Below are 24,054 nucleotides of genomic sequence, written 5' to 3' on the forward strand. Positions count from 1 at the left end.
GTTCTGGTAGCCTTGAGCACTGCATGGCCGTGGCTGATCTATTCTTCAGTTAAAGGACATGTACAGGACTAGCAATTAGTCCTTCTATATGCTCCATGGGCATCCTTTGATGCCTAGGTAAGACATGGAGGTGACCTTGGAGTCTTAAAGGCTTTGCCAGTGGAGGGCAAGCTTTGGCAGGTTCCAGCAATCTCTGAACAGGGGCCCAGGGACCTCTGGGCTTGCTAAGCTCAGAGAGGCTCTTTGCCATGTGGGCCGTAGGGTAAAGAGGTTTCCTGCCAGAGCAGCTCCCAAAGGCCATCAACCAAGTCCTACAGGGTTTCAATTTGTGCTCACACCCCCAGGGCATGTAAGATCACTGCAGGGCTAAAGTGAGTCCTTCATATAAAAATGGCCTACGATCCACCGTGGCTGACAGACATGGACAGGCAAGGCTTGGCAGCAGGCCCATGTGGCCTGTATTTAAGAACACAGGGATTTCTTTATGGAATATAGGGTCCACAGTACAAAGTTTCCTTTGTTTCCCAAACATAACCAAGGCCAGTTCTGTCAAGTGTCCTCTCTTCTATCCAGACCTCTAATTATAGACCCAGTCTAAGTACAGCTGTGTACCTCCAGAAGGCAGTCATCTACCACGTGGCTGTGGCGCCTCCTGTTGATCCTGCCCTCCCTTGTCCCTCACCTGTGAGTAGAGCATGGTGGCTGCCTGATAGGCCTTCTTCTGGAATGCCTTGTTTCCTTCTTCTTTATAAAAAAGGTACGCATTTGGATCCTTCTCCACTGAGTAACCTTCAGCAAGTCTTTGTAAAAACGCCTCATCTTCAGGTCTGCAAAAGGGAGAAAAGGCTCACATGGCTGCAGACCAGCAAAGACCTTCTTTATTTCTGGGAAACCTGGTCCTGGAGAGGGGCCCCTGGATAGGACGTCATGGGGCCATGGCGGGCCTCTATTGTTTCCTGCCTGTGGGTCCCTTTACTAACCTCCCTGGGCCTCAGGGAGGTGGACAAGATGGCCTTTCAAGTTCTAAATGTAAGATCCCATAGATCTATGAGCACTTATCACTCCCAGATGAATGGGAGAAAGAGATGATTTGGGTCTGCTTCCCACAGATCTCTGGCCATGAGAACATGTGGACACCTTAGATATGAGGTGGGGGAGAGAGCGATGTGGAAACATGCAACACTGGGACTGGAGAGGCCTTTGGGCCAGGTAGTCTGACATGGGGTGCTGATATCTCTCTAGAGACCAATGAACTGTTAGCAGTTCACTGCTCAGTCAGGCACCACACAGAGAGAAAGAGAACATACAATATGCCTGGCTCAGGGCACATTTCCTGCCAGAGCTGTGTGACAGGGCTCCAGGAAGGGAATGGCTCAAAAGGAATCAATCAGTCAGGTACTGATGAAGTGCCTATTATGTGCTAGACACTGTACGAGTGGATGGGAACACAGAGAGAGGCAAAACCAATCCCTGCCTTCAAGGCACTCACATTCTAAAGAGGGAGACAAGTCAATAATTAGGTTTGTTTTAGATACATATGGAGAAGGTGGTAACCTTGGGGAGGAAGGCTCTGCAAGGACCATGGACTCAGCTGAGTCGAGTCTCAAAGAAGGTCAGCAAATGCTGGATTTAGAGTGTATGGCTGTGATGAAAGTGTAAGAAGATTGGGACCCATTCCAGGAGCCAAGATGGCAGAGTGATTGGTAATTGCTATCTCCCTCCCCTTGTTGACTTCGAAGAGCCCAGAGAATATGTCCCCAGGAAAGACCTTGAAATAGTGGGATCAGCAGAAGGGACAAACAGTCTCTTAGCCTGTAAGGCTAGGAAAATCGCTAAGGAAGGTCTTTGTTGCTGTGGCTGAAGGGGACCAGTGCAGAACCAGAGCTGTCCCAGACAGCCCCACCTCAGCAAACTGGGAGAAGATCCTGAGCCCCAGGGGGGTGAAGCCCACAACCGCCAACACCAGGACCCCAGGCGTGCCTCAGTACCCCAGGGGAATCAGGAAGACACTAGTGCAGACAGGATCACCAATCGCTGAGCTTGCCTATGCTCCAGCTCAGCATAGGAGACCTCCTGTGGCCAGATCACCCCTCCCCCACACTTAATGCAGCTAGCTCCAGGGTAACTGCGGGGAAACCCAGAAAGACCTCACCTGGCCTCTGCTTTCCAACACCAACCAGCTCAGCACCAGGTAAGCTGCAGCATTTTAGCTTCTAGTTGAAAGAACCAGAGGCCATAACACACAAAGCCTCAGGTTTTAGGCCCAAGAACTGTGGCACAGAGTCCCCTGTGCCTCAGATGCAGAGATCTACTTTAAAAGCCAGGAAAAAGATGATCATCATGAGCAAGAAGCAAAGCAGAAAAGAAAAGACCATAAAATCTTTCTATGGGGACAAGGACCAAAACACGAATACCAAAGAGGTCAGCATTGAGTCTGTACTCCCATCTGAAACTTGGGAATAAGAAGGGAAGGGAATATGAACTGGTCTGAAGCACAGAGCCTTCTTGGAAGAGCTCAGGAAGGATTTTAAAAGCTAAATTAGAGAAACAGGAGAGAAACTGACCAATGACTTTAAAAATGTGAAAAAAAGAAATCAGAAGAACTTACAAGGACAATTGGACAAATGGAAAAGAAAGTACAAAACCTAACTGGAGAAAATAACTCCTTAAAAGGAACAATTGGACAGATGGAAAATGAGATGCAAAAGTTAACTGAAGACTGGGAGGGTAGGAAGGGAATGGGTTGTAAAGAGCTTTAGATCTGTTCAGCCTTGGAAACAAAGCACTTTATATCTGAACCTAGAAGCAAGAGGAGGGGTGCTGTTTTAATGAGTGGGGAAGTGGTAGCTGTGTGAAGCAGGGACCGAAGGCTGCTGCAGTAACTCAGCCCAGAGGTGACAAGGCTCTGTGTTAGGTGGTGGAGTGGGCGTGGAGAGGAGGAGGCATGAAACGAGCATGAGAGATGCTCGGGGAGAAATGACCTTAGGTCTCTCTGCAGACACATCGGGATGGGAGCCACCAGAGGAGCTGAACATCCACAGCTCTAGAGAAACATAGAGGAGAGTCAGAAGCTGGCCAGGCAGGTCTCTAGGACAGCATGGTCAACTTCTAAGCCACCCAGGGTCTTCAAATGGAGGCTGAATGGTAAGGGCTGTTACAATGCTAAGATTGTCTGAAACTGGGATGTGGTAATGCCAAGGAGGATCAAGCAGGGAGGCCAGAAAGCTGGGGGAGGGAAGGCACACTTCTAGAGGACTGGGTCACATTGATGGTTTCCTTCCACTATAATTATTATTACTTTCAATCAACATTTCTTAAGCACCTCTTATGTGTCAGGCACTGGACAAAGATAAAAACTGAAAGAGTCTTTGACCTCATGAAGCTTATGTTCTTTTTTGGGGGGGGGAGGGTGAGGAACAATATCTACACAGAAAAGCAGCCATCAAACCAATCCAAAGCAATGCCAGCTGAGGAGATGAGGAAAGGCCTGTGGCAGGAGGCAGCGCCTGAAGTCATTCTATGATGCAGAGGGAAAGAGGGAACTGGCCAGGCAGTTGAGACAGCCAGTGCAAAGGCATGGAGAGAGGAGATGGAACATCAGGTTGAACAGTGTAGTTAGAATCTATTACATCAATTAAACATCAATCAAAACACCCTGTTCAGAGACTTAATTGTTCAAGAATTGTTCCACGCTGTTTGGTTTGCTTCTTTTGCCAGAATCTAACTTCCTAAAGGGAAGGTCACATCGGGGCCTCTTCTGAGGGGTTCCCACCCCCTCCTATCACAGGGGGTAATGCCAGGTCAGCCACTCCCTGGCTACTTGCTGAGTGATTAACAGAGCTCAGGATCCCCACGGCTACAGCTCAATGGAAAATCACGGACTTTGCAAACACATATGTGTTTGGAAAATCACGGACTTTGCAAACACATATGTGTAGTCTAATGACTCTCGGAGTCATAGTTCCCTGCCTCTGAAGTTCCCTGTATGAGAACTCCAGGTATGGGGGAAGAAGACATGGCAGTGGGGGTGAGTAAAGGTGGGGGAGAAGGGAAAAAATGAGCCGATTAACCTGGCTTTTCTACACAGCTGTAAAGTACCTAAGCACCCCTATTTGCCCTCAGCTCTGGAATCAGCAAGGCCGAACACAAATGGAGAACAAACCTCGTTCTTCCTTGAGCTTCCCCCAGAGCTTTAATGATCTCAAACTTTTCTAGTGGGACATCCCATTGTGTCACTCCCCCACCCTGCCATGGCCACGTTAGCAGCAAGGATGGCTTCTGTCCAACCTGTTACAGCACACCCCCCAGGCTGGCTGCTATGGTAGGACCCTAGCTGAGGGAGTGGCCTGAGAGGCAGGGTGATGGTTACTCCATAGGATTTGGGGTCTGGAAGATCTGGGCTTAATCCCACCTCTGAAATCTACTAGTTATGTGGTCACAGGCAAGCCACTTTGTATTCCTTGACCTCAGTTTCTTCATCTGTAAACCACAGAGACTGGAGTACTGATTTCAAGAGGTGGTTGTGAGGCTCAAATGAGTCTGCGTTAAACACTGGCCTGTACAAATGTCGCCCATTGTTGGGATTTTTACCTGTGACTGTGGCCAAGTCCCGACAGCCTGCTCACGGCTTCAGGAGGACTGCAAGGTCACAACCCCTTTCATACTAATATTAAGATACTGTCCTTTTTGGGGGGTGGGGAAATCTCAATTTTTTAAGAATGTAAAGGGGTCTTGGGAACAAAAAGTCTGAGAAGAGCTGGGAAAGATGGAATGTCAGGCTCCCCCTGATCTATAAAATGAGGGACTCAGGCTAGTTGATCTCAGATGTCTTTAAATCCTATAACTGACCCTGAAGGAGGATAACTGGGGGAAGTTGAGACAAAAGGCTGCAAATGTCATCTGAGTGGGCATCGATCTAAATGTGGACAGAATTAAGTAAAGGAATTCAATCATGGACTGTCATGTCAAAGAACCTGAAAGGAAGCCTTCATGCAGAGGATGAAGCAGGTTTGGGGGCCGCCAGTGACTTACTGGAGTAAAGAAGAGCAGAGCAGGACGATCTCCTCCAGGACGCTGGTGGAGAATGCCTCCCGGACAGACGGCTGGAGCCGCAGCCACTGCCTGTGCACGTGGCTCTGCCACTCCTCCACAGGCAGGTCCATGCTACCACAGAACTGTGAAGTGAGGAGGAAAACCCCAAGTCAGAATGCTGTTCAGTTCTATCTAACTCCTTGTCATCCCATGGACCATGGCAAGTCCATACTGTCCAGAGTCATAAAGCTGGTAGTGAGTGTCTGAGGCCACATTGGAACTCAGGTCCTCCTGACTCCAGGTCCACGCTCTATCCAATGAACCATCTGACTCACTGATACCTTTCTTTAATACCCCAAGGATACAGGACTTTGGTATGCAGCTTCCCTATCCCTCTGTAGCTGTAAGGCAGCCTTGCAAAAGAGAAAGTGGCTGAATCCAGGTTCAGGAAGTCCATTGTTCCAGTCTTGCCTCTGTTGACTAAGAATGTGGCTGTGGAGAAATCGCTTTAAGTCCTGGAGCCTCAGTTTCCTCATCTGGAAAATGGGCATAACCCTCCCTGTAATATTCTGCTTCATCAGGCTGTTGTGAGGTAGTGGGGTCCTGCCCCTTCAAAGCACCACACTGTCAGTCATTATCAGGACAACACCATTCTGAGTTGTTGTAGGGGAGCACAAATCACTCAGCAGCTCACTTGGTGACAAGCCTCTCTGACCTGAATGGGGCTGGTCCTCTGCTGGCTGCTGGCCCAGTCACACTCAATGTCTGAGAAGCCTTAGCTGCAACCACACTGTGACGGGACACCACAGTGGGTGCCTCAGGGCAGGCTTCCTGCCCTTCTGTCACTTACATCCCCCTCTTTCCAAGGAAGATAGAAGAGGGAATGAATTCCTAGAGCACAGCTAACTGGTACAACTGCTGAGGTTTCTGGCTGCTGCTTGGCTAGTCCAACAGCTCATCATTCATTCAGCAAGTACCTACTACGTGGCACATAGTAGGTGCTTAATGAATGCTTATTGACTGGGGATCCAAAGACAAAAGCAAAACAATCTGCCCTCAGAGAGCTTAAAGTCTTTAAGGAGAGGGGATTACAAAGTACAGGCAGCTTCATAAAGAAGAGCACATAAAGTGCTTAGAGGCAGGAGGGGGTACTAGCAGCTGGGGGAGTTAGCAGGAAGGAAACTGGGCATTCTAACAAGTATGGCAAGGAGGACAGTGAAAGGATGTCAGGTCAAAGGCAATCACAAATAGAGTTTGGCAGAAATGAAGAGCTTGAGGAGGGGAATAACATGTCACAACCTGCCCCTGCAGTCCACAGAATCACAAAATCTCAGAATGGAAAAGGGCCGAATGCCACTGAGCCGGACTCCCCTACTCAGGATAGCCAGTGGGCATCCAACCCCACTTTGGCCTAGCTCTCGTTGCCTGTTCTGTCGTGTCTGACTCTTCGTGACTCCATTTGGGGTTTTCTTGGTTTATCATTTCCTTCTCCAGCTCATTTTACAGATGAGGAAACTGAGGCAAATAAGGGGAAGTGACTTGCCCAGGGTCACACAGACAGTGTTTGAGGCCTGATTTGAGCTTAGGTCTTTGTGATTTCAGGCCCAGTGCTCTAGCCACTGCACCAACTTAGCTGTTTTTCCTTTTATTAACTCTAAATCTGTATCTCTGCAACTTATACTGCTTAATTCTGCCTTCTAGGGACAAGCATCCCCATTCTAGTCTTCCACATGACTGCCCTTAACAGATGTTTGAAGGCAGCCAGCACATCCCTCTGGAGTGCTCTCTATTCCAGGCTGAGCAGCCCCAGTTCCTTTGATTCTTGTATGGCCTAGTCTCTGGGGAAACTGTTCATGGAGGGTGAAGCTCCCAGGAAAAAAAAAAAATCACCCCAACCCTGAATGTTCCCTCCTTATCTCTGCCTCCTACAAGCCGTATCCTCCTTTAAGACAGAGCTCAGGCACTGCTTCCTATTTGAAGTGTTTTGGTTCCCTGAAATGCTAGTACCCTCTCTCCTAAACTACCTTGTATTTAATTTTTACACACATATATTTATTTATTTTTATTTGTACCATATATCTCTTTAGATGTACTTGTCTCTCCATTGGATTTTAAGGTCATGGTGAGAAGGGAGTGTTTTATTCAGCCAACTAATATACTCAAGTTGGTCCAGATTAATCTGGATAGGGAACCTGGTGAAGTGGTCCCATTATTCACATCTGTACTGCACATTTCTACTGGGTGGGAACAATGACCATAGCTAACACAATCCTTACTCCAAACAGGGTCAATGTGAATACATACGACTGTTTCACAAGATTCATTATTCACATGAATCAGAACCTAGCTGTATTAAGTGCGTGCTATTGGCCAGGCACTATGCTAAGTGTTAGGGATACAAAGGTAGGCAAAAAAAAGCCAGTCCCTGCCCTGTGGAGATTCACAATCTAATGTAAATAACTGTACAAACAAGATATAGATGGGATAAATTGGAGACAATCAACAGAGGGCAAGCACTAGCATTACTGGGGACTGGGAAGGACTTTGTGTTGAGGGTGAGCCTTGGGGGAACCAGGTACAAGGGGTAGACATAGATAGCAAAAGGCTAACTTGGGCTCAGAGTATGGAAAAATTTCCCAGCAGTCAGAGCCCAGAGACTGGGCTGCCTTCAGGTTCCCTCTCAAAGGATGACTTCAATCAAAGGCTGTATTGCCGCCCATCAGGTAAGCTGTAGAGTCAAGCTTCTTAACTCAGCGTCTGTGAATACATTTTAAAAATTTTTGGATAGCTGCACTTCAGTGCAAGTGGTTTTCTTTGTAATCCCATGTGCTTGATCTTATACATTTAAAGCCAGAATTCTTAGAAGGGCTCCATAGGCCTCACCAGATAGACTGCTGCCCAAGGAGGCCAGGACCCACCAAAGGGGAAGCTCCCTGGTTGATGAGGGGACTCCTTTCATGTAATAGGTCCAACTAGGTGGTCATTGGGGCCCTTTGGAGCTCCCAAATTGAGGCTCAGTGAGTTATGTTTCGAGAGGTTCATCACCAGGATGGCAAAGGCATGTTGAATTTTTCAGCTGTAGCAATTCTCACAGACTTATCTACTCAGTTAAGTCACTAAGGGGCTGCAATCTCCAGAAGTGGAGGAGAAAAACCACATCAATGAAAGCGTAATCCTTGAACAACTGAAAAATCCCTAATGTAAATCTTTGCTTTCTTCCAATTGCTTGGTTCTAATATTAGCTCTTCTCCTAAACTGCTGATGTTGGGCCCAAGGATGGCTGAAATCCCTAAGACCACAATCACTCTACCCTCAAAGGAATGTGGCTCTGGCATCTCTTTTCAGAGGACTACCCTTCCCTAATTCTGCCACCTTTCACAGGTTGTCCCCCCCATACCTGCCATCATTCCCTCATCTCTACCTCTTCTGATCCCTAGATTCCTTCAAGGTTCAGCCAAAGGGCCTCCACCTAGATGACATCTCTCTCCAAACAATTTTGCTTTACTTTGCATGTACTTATATAAGCAATAATTGCACACGCCATAAAATGTAAGCTCCCGAGGCCAGGGACTTTCTGTCACTGCTCCTGGGTTTCCCTGCCTCAAGTTTCTCCCTACTCCATCCACCCTCCATTCAGACACTAAAGTGATCTTCCTTAGGGCAGCTAGGTGGTACAGTGGATAGAACACCAGTGCAGAAATCAGGAAGGCCTGAGTTCAAATGTCACCTCAGACACTTGACACTCATTAGCTGTGTGACCTTGGGCAAGTCACTTAACCCCAGTGGCCTCATCCTGGGTCATCTCCAGTCATCCTGATGAATATCTGGTCACTGGATTCAGATGGCTCTGGAGGAGAAGTGAGGCTGGTGACCTGCACAGCCCTCCCTCACTCAAAACAAAGTCAAGTGCAAGTCATGTCATCATTTCTCTGATGGACAAACACACACATGGCCCTCAAAGTGATTTTCCTAAAACACAGGCCATGTCTGGCCATGTCACCCCCCCCTACTCACTGGCTTCCTGAGACGTCCAGGAACAAATACAAAACACTGTGGCATTCAGAATCCTTCCTACCTTGTCCTTACCCACCTTTCCAGTCTTCTTACACCTTATTCCCCAATACATACTCTTTGATTTGGGGACCTTGGCCTCCCAGCTGATGCACAAACAAGATACTCCATGTCCCGAATTGTCTCTGCCCTCCCCCATGCCTGGAATGCTCTCCCTCCTCTGCTGTGACTACTGATCTCCCTGGCTTCCTTCAAGTCCCCAACAAAAGCCCAGACCAGCCCCTCCCCTCTTTTAATTATTTTCTATTTATCCAGTACCTTCGAACAAGGTTGTTCGCAGGCTCTCTTAAGTTCCTTGAGTGCAGGGACTGCTCTTTGGCCTCTCTTTGTATCCTGGCACACAGTAGGTGCTTAATAAACGTTTACTGCCTGTTTCCAGCACGTAGCTCTTAACTTCACAGATACTTGCGGACTGACCGCTTGTGATCCCCCCCTTCCTTAGGCTGCCGCTGAATTCTAGGACCAGAGGCTAAGGATGTTAATAGGGGCCCTCGGGTCGGGGCGCATCACACCCGTGGGATGGATTCTCCCCCAAAACAGAAAAAAGTGCAGAGAGGTGTCTTCACCCCACCGCGGGCTCTGGGCCCGGGGTCCGGCCTCTCACGTTTCCTGGCTGGGTGACCCGGGGCAAGTCGCTGAACCGCCGCCTGCCTCAGTTTCCCCGTCGGTAAAGCGGGGATCCTAACAACACCTCCCTCCCGGGGTTGTTGTGAGGACCCAGTGAGATCGTGCTGTAAAGCGCGCAGCCCCCAGCAGGCATGTAGTAGGCGCTCAATAAATGCTTCCTCCCTTCCCCTTTACAGCCAGAGGCTCACCTGGACAAGTCGCGGGCAGGGCAGCGCAGACCTCCCGGCTGGCCTCCCAGTCGCGCGTGGCTGCTCCCCGGCGTGGGCCTGGCTCGTTCGGCTGGAGTCACACGCCAGCCTGCGCTCCCGCCCCCCGGACGCTCAGAAATCCGGCCGGACGCCGGTGGGCGGGGCTTCACATCCTCCCCGCGCTCGGGGAGCCTCGGCCAATGGGCTGCCCGTTCGACTCTCTGAGCCCGCCCCCTACACCGCCCGCTTCCGGAGCGCGAGAGCGGCGCGCGCCAGGGCCGGGGCCGGGCCAATCAGATTTGAGCGCGCGGGAGAGGACCCCTTCCCCCCCCCCCCCCACCATCCCGGATTCCCGCTGACTCGGCGGACGCCGCTCGAACACACACCCGGGAACCTTGGGAGCGAGCTACCGGATCCCGGGCGGCCACGCAGCGGACAGCCATGAGCTGGCGCCTGAGCGAGGGGGCCATTGAGGTGAGGGGAGGTGAGGGGGGCGCGGAGCCGGCGGCTGCGGTGGCGGGACCCCGAGGAGGCGCAGGCCACGGGAGGGGGGTGGAGTCGGCGTTGGGGGGATCCCGCGCGCTCCTGGGGTGACTCTAGAAGAGGAGGCCTGTGCTGTGGGGAAGCGGGGCTCCCCGGATGTGGTGAAGACCCCGAGGGTCGGGGATGTCCGGAGGGCCCTCGGAAGTGTGGGGCCGTGTGTGGGGGGGGCGCAGAATCTGGTGACCCCCCCAGAGCCTCCCAGCCAGTGGTTTGTGGGAGCCCCCCGGGAAGGGGGAGCCCCGCACCCCCGAGGAGACGTCGAGCTGCCCCGGGGGCCAAGCCCGGGCATGCCCCCGGGGGGTGTCTAAGGCCGAGCACCCCGCCCTGGCCTCGGTCTTGGGGTTCGGGAGGCTTCCGCGGAAGGCTAAGCCCGACCCCCGCGTAATCCCTTTTATCAAGCAAACTCCTTTGTTTAGCGTTTAAAGTTCTTTCTAGTCCGGCCCCTTCCTACTTTTCCTGCCTCAGGCTTGACTTCCCCACTCGGCCCCCCTTCCCATTCCCACACTGGGGCCCACTTGGCTTTCCTCAAACGCAGCCCCCCCCTTGTGCCCCCGACATGCCCTGCCTGCCCATTTTCATCTCGTAGTTTTCCTGGATTCTTTTATTAAAGACTCAAATTTCCACTTATGCTGGCCTTTCTGGCCCACCCACCTGCTTAGCGTCCCCCCCTCAGATAATGTCGGATAACCTTCGTCAGGCTGTGGGTGCGAGGCAGGTACTTATCCCTTCTCTCCCCCCCACCCTCCTCTGTATTTATCTTGTTACCTACCTAGCTATTTACCTGTTGACTCCGCCTTTACAAGGGAAGCTCCTTCTGGTCTGGGGCCGTTTTTGTTTTGTTTTTTTATCTTCAGCACTTAGCATAACGCCTTGCCACATATTAAACCTTTAATAAATGCTTGTTGAGCATATATCAGATTGCATGCTGTCTTGGGGAAGGTTGAGGGAGGGGGACAAAGTTTAAAGTTGAAAAGCTGAATGTTGTAAACTCAAAATAAATAAATTTAAAAAAATAAATGCTTGTTGACTGAGTTCACTATTCTAGTTGTTTTCCTCTGGATGAATACTCTCAAATTCATTAAGATCCTATCTAAAATGTGACTCCAAGACTCTTTATTAGCCAGATATAGTCTGAACTAGGCAGAGTTCTGTGTTGAGTATTGTGTTTCTCTTGATGCAGTCTAAGATGGTGTGTCATCTTTTTTTAAAAGCTCATACCACACTGTTGATGCATATCAAGCTTACAGTCAATTCAATTTAACTTTTTTCACATGACCTGGTGCCTGTTGGTGCTTCTTTCCCCCATCTTGTACTTGTCAAGTTGATCTTTTAAAACTCAACGGTAAGACGTCATTCATCCCTATTAAATTGCATCTTATTTGATTCAGTAGAATGTTTATCCATTCCCTCCCAGCTCTATGTCATCTGTAGATTTGATGAGCATGTCCTTCTGTGCCTTTTCTTGTGATTGATAAGCACGTTCACAGGGTTCTCTGGGACACTTCATGGAGTACTTGACATTGAGCCATTAATGACTAGTCTTTGGGCTCACTCATTCAACCTATTTCCAGTTCACCCCACCTTAAGAGAATCTGTCATCCACATCTCTTCTGCAAGAAGAGCTTAACAGACTTCATCAAATGTTTTAGGAAAAAGAAGGCAAAAAAAAAAAAGGACTTACCATTAGTTGGCAGCACGTGTTCTTGAGGAAGCCATTGTGGTTTTTCACCATCACTTCTTTTTCTGGCTCTTCACTAACCATGGTGATTTTCATGGATCAGAGGTAAAGAGCTGGAAGGGGTCTTTGTAGAGTTATGTCTAGGCATCCTATTCTTTTCCTGAAAGCTTTGAAATTTGCTCTCCCACAATTCAAGGGGATATGACACACTAGACCATTTAGCTTCTTGTCTATCACAAATTCTAAGCTAGAATGGTCATTTACATTCCGGAAACAAGTTTTCTTCATTGATTCCTTTGCTTTTTTTGAAGGAAGAAGTTATTAAGGTAGGTTAAGTAATTTCTAGTTGCTTTGTTTTGGGCAAAGATAATTGGAGTTCCTCATCATAACCATATTATGCCTCAGAGCCAGGCTTGTGATTTCCTTATGTTTATCACTGTAAATAGCTATAGTCTGCTCTGTCTTTCTATGTAACTGTAGTCTATTTCTATCCCCGTTAATCTTCAAATGCCTGTTCTCCATCATACTTTTGTCCCTCTGGTTCCTGGATTTCCTCAAATTGGGTTATGTCTTTTGTGACCTCATCAACTTGCAAGAGTTTAATTCTCTTTGCCCTATGATTCCCAGATTTATATTTCTAGCCCCAGTTTTTCTCTTGGTCTCCATTTCCATATCACCAGTTGCCTGGTGGTGTACCTTAGCTGGATATTGAATTGGCATCTAAAATTCTGTATGTCCCAAAGAGAGTTTGTTTTCCCCCTCAAATCCATGCCAGTGTCTGTTTTTGCTTTTCTTTTTTTCCAAGTTTGAAGAAAAGTTAAAAAAAAAAAAAAGACTAGGGCTCTATCTTGTTTAGGCTGGAAGGACAAGAGCCACTTATGGGCCTGATCCCATTCTGATCAGCATGAGAGCTTTGACCTGCTCCATTTCTGACTTGGGCTGATTTGCTCCTTCTGAGACAACCTGGTGGCTCCTCACTCCTGAAGCTCCCTGTTTGCTGGGTTTTGTGCAGATACCTCAACTTAATGCATTGTAAGCCCAGGAGGTTCTTGCTAGGTCCACTCTGTCATGACCCTCCTGTCAAAGGCACCACCTGGCCTAGTCACTCAGGTTTGCAACTTTTCTCAACTCCTCACTTATCACATGTGTTCAGTGAGTTGCTTGATTTCCTTGTTTTTACCTTCATGACATTTCTCAAATTTTTTTCTGCTCATTCAGCTACCAGGCCCCCAATTACCTCATTTTTTTTTTTAATTTTGTAATGTTTAACAATCACTGCCATACAATTGTGATTTTATCCCCCCCACCTACCCCCCACTCCCCCCCTCCCTCCCCACGACTGCATACAATTCTGTATAGATTCTACATATACTTTCCTATTGAGTATATTTTCACTATAGTCATGCTATGTAGTCAGACTAAGATAAATGAAAGAAATCGTATAACAAATCAGAACATGATACACAAACACATACACATACACAAACATGATCTGCTACAATATGTGAGTGACTTCCATATTTCTCTTTCTGAGTGTGGCAGGCATTTTGCCTTGAGATCCTCCATTGGGATTTTTTTTTTTTTTTTTGGTAAGAAGTTCTTGTGTTATTACAAAAATCTAAGTCTACCAGAAAAAACTCTCACACACTGTGGTCGTTGCTGTGCATAAAGTTCTCCTGGTTCTGCTCCTTTCACTCAGCATCAGGTCATATAAGTCCTTCCAGGCCTCTCTGAAGTCTTCTTGTTCATCATTTCTTATGGCACAATAGTACTCCATTACATTCATATACCATAATTTATTCAGCCATTCCCCAATTGATGGACATCCCCTTGACTTCCAGTTTTTGGCAACTACATAGAGTGCTGCTATAAATATTTTTGTACATGTGGGACCCTTTCCCATTTTTATGATCTCTTGGGGATACAGTCCTAGTAGCGATATTGCTGGGTCAAAGGGTATGCACATTTTTGTAGCCCTTTGGGCATAGTTCCAAATTGCTCTCCAGAATGGTTGGATGCGCTCGCAGCTCCACCAGCAATGAATTAGTGTTCCAACTTTCCCACATCCTCTCCAGCATTTATCATTTTCTTGTTCTGTCATGTTTGCCAATCTTATAGGTGTGATGTGGTACCTCAGAGTTGTTTTGATTTGCATCTCTCTAACCAATAGTGATTTAGAGCATTTTTTCATATGATTATAGATAGCCTTAACCTCTTCCTCTGAAAATTGCCTGTTCATATCCTTTGACCATTTATCAATTGGGGAATGACTTGTATGATTATACATTTGGATCAGTTCTCTATATATTCTAGAAATGAGGCCTTTATCCCAATTACCTCTTAATTGCAACCTAAGAATCATCTTGGATGTGCCATTATCTCCTTCCCCCCTTCCCCCCAATTCAGGCTGTTGCTGGTTTTACCTTTGCACATCTTTGCAGTAGCTCTTGAATAGACCTCCTTCTCACTGACTTAGCCGTCAGCCATTGCGCAGGCTCTCATCAGTTCTCACCTTACTGCAGTGGCCTCCTGGTGGGTCTGCCGGAGTCAAATCTCTCCTCAGTCCATCCTCCATTCACCCACTATGGTGATTTTCCTAAAGTATAGGTATGATCATGTCACCTTCCTACTCAAAAAACTATGGTGGCTTCCTATGAATTCCAGAATCAAATACAAGATGTTCCATTTGGCCTTCAAAGCACCTGCCTACCTTTCTAGCCTTCTTATATCTTACTCCCTGCTATCCACTCTATGAGCTAATGATACTGGCCTCCTGGCTGTTCCACAAACGAGACTCTTGTAATAGCTTCCCAGTTAGTCTCCCTGCTTCAAGTCTTTCCACTCCACTTCACCAAAGTGATTTTGTTTAAGGGCAGGTCTCTCATTCTCCTCAATAAACATCCCTATTACCTCTAGGCTCAAAGGTAATCTCTTTTTGGTGTTTGAAGCCTTTTACACCCTGGTTTCACTCAGCCTCTATTTTTGGTTTTTTTTTTTTTAATTTAAATTTATTTATTTAAGTTTTCAACATTCATTTCCACAAAATTTTGAGTTCCAAATTTTCTCCCCATTTCTCCCCTCCCCCCACCCCTAAACGCCAAGCATTCTAATTCCCCCTATTACCAGTCTGTTCTCCCTTCTAATATCCCTCCCTTCCCTTATCCCCATCTTCTCTTTTGTCTTGTAGGGCAAGATAAATATCTATACCCCATTACCTGTATTTCTTCTTTCCTAGTTGCAAGAACAATACTCAACAGTTGTTCCTAAAACTTTTGAGTTCTAACTTCTCTTCATCCCTCCCTCCCCACCCATTCCCTTTGGGAAGGCAAGAAATTCAATATAGGCCATATCTGTGTAGTTTTGCAAATGACTTCCATAATAGTCATGTTGTGTAAGACTAACTATATTTCCCTCCATCCTATCCTGCCCCCCGTTTCTTCTATTCTCTCTTTTGATCCTATCCCTCCCCAAGAGTGTTCCCTCCTCCCACTGCCCTCCCTTCCATTATCCCCCCCATCCTGCTTATCCCTTTCTCCCCCACTATCCTTTATTGTAAGATAGGTTTTCATACCAAAATGAGTGTGCATTTTATTCCTTCCTTTAGTTGAATGTGATGAGAATAAGCTTCATGTTTTTTCTCTTTAATTGAATGTGATGAGAGTAAGCTTCATGTTTTTTCTCTCACCTCCCCCCTTTTTCCCTCCACTGAAAATTCTTATACTTGACTCTTTTATGAGAGATAATTTGCCCCATTCCATTTCTCCCTTTCTCCTCCCAATATATTTCTGTCTCACTGCTTAATTTCATTATTTAAAGATATGATCCCATCCTATTCAATTCACCCTATGCTGTGTGCGTGTGTGTGATCCCACCAACTACCCAGATACTGAAAAAAGTTTCAAGAGTTACAAATATTGTCTTTCCCTGTAGGAATGTAAATAGTTCAACTTTAGTAAGTCCCTTATGACTTCTCTTTACTGTTTACCTTTTCATGCTTCTCTTGATTCTTGTGTTTGAAAGTCAGATTTTCTTTTCAGCTCTGGTCTTTTCATCAAGAATGCTTGAAAGTCCTCTATTTCATTGAAAGACCATTTTTTCCCCTGAAGTATTATACTCAGTTTTGCTGGGTAGGTGATTTTTGGTTTTAGTCCTAGTTCCTTTGATTTCTGGAATATCATATTCCATGCCCTTCGATCCCTTAATGTGGAAGCTGCTAGATCTTGTGTTATCCTGATTGTATTTCCACAATACTTGAATTGTTTCTTTCTAGCTGCTTGCAATATTTTCTCCTTGACCAGGGAACTCTGGAATTTGGCCACAATGTTCCTAGGAGTTTCTCTTTTTGGATCTCTTTCAGGAGGTGATTGGTGGATTCTTTCAATATTTATTTTGCTCTGTGGTTCTAGAATATCAGGGCAGTTTTCCTTGATAATTTCATGAAAGATGATGTCTAGACTCTTTTTTTGATCAAGGCTTTCAGGTAGTCCCATAATTTTTATCAGCCTCTATTTTTGGCCTTTTGACATATGCTTTTCTTTTATGAACTGTGGTCTCACCAAAGATTCTTATTGGCACGCATCGCTTTCTTCTCTTAGCCCTTTAGAATCCCTAGTTATCTTTGAGGCTCAGCTCAAGCAACATCCACATGGAGTGTCACCCCATCTCTGGGCTTCCCCCAGATTGTTTTGTATATGTTCATGTTGTCTTCTCCAGCAATGGAAGCTTCTTGAGGACAGGGACTGTTTCATAATTGTCTTTGTATCCCTGACTCCTAGTGTCTAGAGCATCGTGGGTGCTAATAAGTGCTTGTTAGTTCATTGGTTATTTTTTTAAATTACACATTAATTACTCTGTTCCCTTTCCATTCACTACCAAGAGTTTTTAAATAAGGTACATCCTTCCAGAGGCATATTTAACTAATGTTTGACATCCTATCAAGTCTGCAATGCCTACAAGGTCAAATTCACTTTTTTGCTTTGAGATGGTTGTTACTCAAATGCTGTGGATTCATGTTCATTTTCTAAGGCAAGCCTGCACAACCTGCAGCCCACCAAAGGATTTTCTCTACATACAAAGGATGTTTTCCTCTATATTTCTTGAGGGCTGCCTGAAAGCCTTTGGTGGGCCATGGGCCACAGGTTATGCAGGCCTGTTCTAAGATCACAGTTTTTGTTCTTGGTTTCCTTGTAGGATTTTGACCCTGAGGGATGGGAACTGTTGGTGTTTTCTGTATATGTGTGTAGTACAGTCGTATGCATTTGTTGGGGTGGAAATTTTGTGTATATGGAGAGAGTCTGAAAAGGATTGGAACTGTGTGCGTGTGTGTGTGTGTGTGTGTGTGTGTGTTGGTAGATGGTACCAGGAGGGGGTTGGAGCTGTGGAGAAGTGGCAATAGAAGAGTATGGATATTGAGGGAAAGTGTCCTTTTCCAATTCAGATTGAAACACTAATTGTGAGGATTGGGAAATGACTAGTAGACAAGTTGCCATTTTTGACACTTGGACATATAGGTGTAGTTGGCTTTAAGTGAACTAGATATGTATGTTCTGAAATAAAGTAGGGATGATTCATCACTTTAACATGAGATTCACATGGAATTCTCTTAGTGAGCTTTCCTAGTCCATTTGAAATGTAAATATGCCTATATTTCACCCTTACCATCTGTCCATTTCAACCTTGATTGTCAATCAGAAGCACTTAGTTACGATTTTGAGCCAAAACCTGCAGATCACAATCTGTAGACCAGAGCTTCTATGATAGCAAAAGAGATTATGCATGTAGCTAGCCACTGTGGCATAGAATGCTAATAACCTATCTCAAAAGTTAGACACAACATAAAGCTACATTGTTAATAGTGGTTTTGTCTTTGAATACAGTGAGCCACCTTTCGTGGTGTGTGTGTATGTTCTTTGTATTTTGAGAGAAAGCAGAATGAGTCTTGTGCTGCTTCAGCTTAATTTGTGAGGTGGTCTGGGGGTGTATGTGTGAAGGGTTGTTCAAGGTGACAAGACCCAAGTTGATTTTAAACAAGCTTTTCTGGGAATTGAGCGTCCTCTTCCCTTTTAACCAACTCTTCCTGAAGTCTCTGAGCCCTAAACTAGTATTAGTTTTTAATCTTCATGCAGAAGAAACTTCACAACATCAGTTCAATTTATAACTGAAATTTTCTTTGTCTCTTTCTCAGCTCATAATGCAACAAGGAGATACTGATATAAAACCCATACTCCAGGTCATTGTAAGTATCCAGATATATAACATGGCATCTTTCTAACTTTTGAATGCAAATGAAATTAGAGCTACATTTGTATAAGGTGCTCATATCATTGTAGGGGAGGTAGGAGGGGTGAGTTTGTGGTAGCTTTGGGCCTTTGCAGCTTCAGCCTGAGCTGATGTCTAACTTTGGCTCAAGGTGCTGCCCTGAGGCTTCCTTTCCCTTCCCTTCTGGCAGCAAGTCCTCAGTAAACACTTACTTATTGATTTGGTTGTGGATTGGCTTTGATTTAGGGGAAGAGCAGGAGCAAAGATCTTGGCAGGGAGGGAAGGAGAAATGCTTCACTCCAGTTTCTTTTCACTTATTTTTAGATATCCAGGGGAGTGGGCAAACATTTTTGTCTCATGTTGTGCTAATGTCAGATTTACTCTCCTGCCACTCTCTTGAGGCATCTCAGGAGAGTGTCTGAGAAGGCAGACTAATAACTCAAGTTCTCTATTCTAGAGCATCCGGCCAATTGCTACAGGAAATTCTGCACCCCGTTATCGAATGCTCATGAGTGATGGAGTACATACTGTATCCTGTGAGTATAGTGTACAGAATTCCGAATTTGATTGTATTTAAGTGACAAAAGGGCCTCTACCCTGAAATCCAATATTTTATGACATTCAAGTGCCTTATTTTAAGGCATCCATGAGGTTGGCAGTATGATTTCAACAGAATTGCAGCTGGCAGAGCATTTTAACAATAGAACAGTCCAAGTGGAAAGCTGCCACTTGGCTTAATTAATTTTCTCTAACTGCCTCTATATGTTTTCTGTGTGATTAATTTCCCTAAGGATGATATTGACTTTAAGTGAATGTGATGGGTTAGTTGTCCTATACCTGCCTCTCTTGAATTTTATTTCTATGTTGGGAGCTTAAAAAGAAAAAAAAAACTTTGTCGCTAGAGTTAGCAAGCACATGTTCTGCAGTGTGAGAGACTCCTAAAGGGCTTTTTGTTTTGTTTTGTTTTTTGTCACGAAACAAGAATGGTGAGGAAAGGTGAATTTGGTCACGTTGAGATAAAGTAGTATACAAATGTAGCAGTGCATTTTTGCTACCAGCAAATGACTGCTGTGATCATTTGGTAGAGTAGGGAAATTGGGGAAGAAAATCTGTGATTTGCCTTAATTTCAGAAAACATCTGTTTCTGTTGCCCTTACTCACTGTTACGCTGGCATAGGCCTTGTGCACCAAACATCAGCATTCATGTTCTTTGGTCTCTGAAGTGTGAGGTGGCCAACTTGGCATGTTGTGGAGATTCAATCTCTTTCATTTTTCAGCTTTCATGTTGGCAACACAGCTGAATGGTCTGGTGGAGGAAGAGTGCTTGGCAAGCAACTGCATTTGCCGGGTTAACCGGTTCATTGTCAACGTCCTGAAATTTGGAAGGTCTGTGGTTTTTGGTTGTTTTTTTTTTTTTTCTTTCCTGTCTCATCAAGTGGGGGATGTTAGTTTGTGTAATTAAGTAATAGTAACAAGACTGGTTCAAGCCTTACTCAGGCCGATTACTCAGCAGTGCTAAGGCATAGCATCCCTGCTGGTTTTCTATGCCTTTTTGGTAGCAGAGGGAAGGACCCTTTTATCACTTTGACTTCTTTTTATATACTTCTTACTAGAGCTTTTAAATGAAATGCCCAGTCTTTTAAGAAGTAGAGCCAGATTTTCACGTAGGCCCCAGTGTAAAGGTGAATTTCAAGTACCATTGTCTTACCAGGATCTTTGTTCTTTGATGACCATTTGTCAGATGTTATAGTAGAAAATCCTCTTGTGTATGGGTTGGACTGGATAGCTACTTCCTACACTCAAATTCTGTGATTCTCCCTACCCACTACCCCCTAGTTATTAATATTATTTCCCCTCTTAATTTTTTTTTTTGTATTTTGTTTCTACTTGTTTTTAGAGGATCACAGACAAAGTCCTGGAAGGTACCTCAGGGGTGACCCTTCAGGGATTGTCCTGTGCCTTCTTCAGAGGCCTCTGAAGTACCTTCTAGTTCCCTTTTATGGATGAGGTAGCTAGGACCCATTGAGGTTAAGTGATTTGTTCAAGGCCATACAATTAGTAAGTTACAGGGACAATTTGAATCCTGGTTCTTTGCCTATAATAGATTTCCTTTGCCATATTTTGGAGGGTCCATTCTTACCCCCCACCCCCAGTCCTAAGAATGCTCTCTGAGAGTAGAAAGTGTTTAGTTTTTGTCTTTCTGTTCTCGGTGGCTTGAACATATCAGGCGCTGCTTTAATGTTTGAAATGAACAGCAAATGATATTTGGTCTTAAGTAAATGAGGGCCACATTTAGTTACATTCAGTCTTTATAAGTAATCTGTCCTTCTGAGCTTAGGTTTCATGGGAATTAAGAGGGCATGGAATAGGAGAATATGCTTACATGGTACTTTTATGATATTTCAGAATTAAGTATCACATATTACTAAAAACTTATTTCTGAGTAAGACATGTCTGTGACTCGGCTCATTTTTACTTTCACTTGAGAAAAAAGTAAGTTTTTCAATGGATAGTTAATGTAATTTTTTGTGATGTTCACCTCTTGTTAACTGTGCACACACTACTTGTCATCCATGATAGAGCACACCTGTGTCTGCTCAGTGACTTGTGGCCATGGCACAGTGCTACCTTTTGATTTAGAATTCAGTAGCACAGGCATCATTAGCCTTTTTTGTAGGTTTGAGCAGAGAGGGGAGGGCACTTGTTAAAGTTTCAGGGATGGTCAATGGGTAAGCCAGGACTTAAACTCAAAGATTCTGATTCCCAAGTGGGTGGTCTTCCATACCACACCACACTGTCTCATCTGATATTCAGGTAACCTTCAGGTCTCTGGAGCCCCAGGTCATGAGGGAAACATTCTCCCTGAGAGGCCCAGATCCCTTCAAACTTGGAGTTCCATTCAGTTGGCTTTTATTAAGTTCTAGGTAGGGAGCAGTACTATCCCTCCCCTTCAAGAGCTCACATTGTACGGGAGTTCAGTTTTCTGGCTCTTCCTAGCTGTGGACTTGACCCTTTGACCTTGGTGAATCACAGCTTCTCTTCCATCTACAAAAGGATGGGGGGGACAAGAATTCTAATTTCTCCAAGGTCTGTGATTTCTTTACTTCTAATTCACAACAATTGACAAATTTTTCTTCGGAGAAGGAAGTGGAGGAGTGCTTGGTCCTGTGGTCTCTTTGATAGGGAACTCTCCACCAGTGCTTTTTTGGCATCTTCTTGATGGCTTACTGTTGGAGAGGATTTTTCTGAGACTCTTCAAGGTGAGGAGTCCTGCCTGTGGACACACAACTAATATGTGTGGGAGGTAGGACTTGGGAAGCCCCCGAGGCCTTCCCGCCTTGGAAGCTGCTATTTTATCCTCCGTGCCAGACTGCATCTCTCAGTTCTGTGTTCCTCCAGTAAAAACAAACTGACTGGACAGAGGCTGGCTGAAAGGCATTGAAACAAAAGTCCAGAGACTGGCAGCGTTTTGGGGTGAGATTAATGATAGCTATGACTTGTGATTGACTTGGATTTCATACCTGTTCACTTGTGTTTTAGGTGACAAAAAGCAGGATGCCAATTTGAGGCAAACTGAGAAAAGATCTCTACTAGTTCTTTTGAGATATAGTCTCCTTCTTATCTTTCACTCCTAGTCTCCTGAGAAACATAGGTCCAATTAATTGACGAGTTTTTTCTTTTTTGAAAAATTTCAATCCTGTAACCTAGGGCCATGGGTAAACATGCTAGAATTTATTTCAAAAAGTGTTTTAATTACCTAGAGCTTTGGAATGCAGTCATTTTTGAATGACTTCCTGTTCTGGAATGCAGTGTCACATTTTTGGTTCACAGAGTATATATATGTGTATATATGTGTAGCTTTGGGGAAGTAGACTTGGACTTTCTTGAAGGGTCCATTGTATCTTCATCTCTTTATTTTTGCCATTGAATACTTAAAAAGACAAGTGTTTTGAGAAAGGTGGCATCATATGTTAGAAATAACCTTGGACTGAGAGTCAGAAGACCCAAGTTCTGATAGGGGCCCCTTCACTTGATTTTTTCAGGTTGTTGAGTAAATCAGTAACTTCTTTGTCTCCTCTGTCAAATGGGGATATGATACTTGTACTGTTTATTTCATGGAGTTATTGATTCAAATCCTTCATAGCCTTAAAAACAATTTATAAATGCCTACCTTTATTATTTCTCTTATTCTGTTTTCACAACTATTGGTATAAGTTGAATTTTCACTGAAAATCTAAATGCCGTGTCTGTTAGTTATATACACAGATACTGTTGAAAATGAAATCTTTGTTTCAGAGGTGTTTAATATTCTACTCCTGTAGTTCGTCCCTTTTTTCATATAAGGACTTTTTTTTATTGGACCTTTTATAATATTTGTATTCATCGTTCGAGACAACAAGTGATAACATGGTTGCTATACATTCACCAATGATGTGAAATGAACTTGTTATTTATTAACCACAAGTGTCTATACATTAGAAAAATAATGTTTGTATGTGTGAGACATTGAGTCTATGGAAAGCATGTTTATTATAATGAGTCACACTGCATGCTTGTGCTAATTGAAGATGTGTGTGTGTAGACCCTTTGAAATAACACTGGAGCTCCTGAGGGGGTCAGTAGACCACAGGTCGGGAATTAGTGCTGGAAATTCTTCTTTCTTGTCTCATCTGCCCCCTTTGGAGAGGTGCTGTTAAATAAACACAGTGCATTTTTATGGTTTAAGAGGCAGAAGGGTTACGTTATAACGGAAAAAATGTGCACATGGAACACAATGTATTCAGTGAAAAGAATTAGGGAAATATTCAGTGTGAGAATTGTTAAAATAAGTTGTTTCCCAAGTTATTCGACCATTTCAAAAGTTGTTAATGCAGAGAAAGTCATTATCAGAATAATTAGGAGGGACTGCATGCTTATGAAGCAGCCTGCGTGATAGCTTGAGGTCTTAGATTTTACATATGCTGCTTCTTCTGCTGATTCTAATTTTGTACTCTTTTGCCCTTTTAGGAAAGTGGTCGTATTGATGGATTTAGAAGTTTTGCAATCTGCTGATGAAGTTGGAGGAAAGATTGGCAACCCAGTGCCCTATAATGAAGGTAGGACATGACTTGACCTAGGTCACGTCACCGAATCGAATGGATGTTAAGAGGGCAACCATCTTGATCCCTGTCATTTTGTTAGAAATTAATGGGGGGAAAAATGAGGATTCTTGGCCCTTGGTAATAGTCATCCTATCATTATTTTCCAGTTCTGAAGATATCTTGTTACTTGTTGGGTTAAAAAAAGGGGGAAATTTCTCCTTAATGTTGGATATGATTTAAATTCAGCTCTTTTTCTTTATCTGCTTTCTTGTCTCTGGGGATAAAAAGTACAGACAATATAAATATGTCATGAATAACAAAAACTACAGTTCTTTTTAAAGACTAAAAAATTAAACACTTGAAGTTTTCTTGTGTAAGGGAAATTAATATCAGTGAGACTAATCCCAAATTAAAGTATTATTGTTATTTGGAAAGTCAGTGCATAGCTTATTTTGCATAAATGATTGTTTTCTCCTCAGGTTCTTGACTAATGTGACAGCATATTTCTTATGAGCTATAGTTAGTCATCTGTTGAAATTGTCTCTGTATCACTTACTGTTGCTAAGAGGCAACTGCT

General features: G+C 44.6%; 2 protein-coding genes across 5 annotated transcripts in view; one reads left to right on the top strand and one right to left on the bottom strand.

Annotated features, from left to right (window-relative positions):
* Positions 1-10,059, bottom strand: part of SMYD4 (SET and MYND domain containing 4) — a 33,642-nt gene extending 23,583 nt beyond the window's left edge. For all 4 annotated transcript variants that reach the window (XR_011973888.1, XM_072639949.1, XM_072639948.1 and 1 more), the window contains exons 1-3: positions 9,918-10,059; positions 5,032-5,174; positions 683-827 (exon numbers count right to left, since the gene is read on the bottom strand). Coding sequence is in view for 3 of the 4 variants with exons in the window: in XM_072639949.1 (XP_072496050.1) it covers positions 683-827; positions 5,032-5,162 (276 nt within the window). In the remaining variant the exon portion in view is untranslated. The remainder of the gene's footprint in view (positions 1-682; positions 828-5,031; positions 5,175-9,917) is intronic.
* Positions 10,060-10,175: 116 nt separating this feature from the next.
* Positions 10,176-24,054, top strand: part of RPA1 (replication protein A1) — a 67,774-nt gene continuing 53,895 nt past the window's right edge. Inside the window, exons 1-5 of the mRNA XM_072639953.1 lie at positions 10,176-10,391; positions 18,323-18,373; positions 18,854-18,932; positions 19,674-19,782; positions 23,404-23,492. Coding sequence (XP_072496054.1) covers positions 10,359-10,391; positions 18,323-18,373; positions 18,854-18,932; positions 19,674-19,782; positions 23,404-23,492 — 361 coding nt within the window. The 5' untranslated portion in view covers positions 10,176-10,358. The remainder of the gene's footprint in view (positions 10,392-18,322; positions 18,374-18,853; positions 18,933-19,673; positions 19,783-23,403; positions 23,493-24,054) is intronic.

The sequence above is a fragment of the Notamacropus eugenii genome, chromosome 2 (genome assembly GCF_028372415.1).
Source record: "Notamacropus eugenii isolate mMacEug1 chromosome 2, mMacEug1.pri_v2, whole genome shotgun sequence".
Lineage (NCBI taxonomy): Eukaryota > Metazoa > Chordata > Mammalia > Diprotodontia > Macropodidae > Notamacropus > Notamacropus eugenii.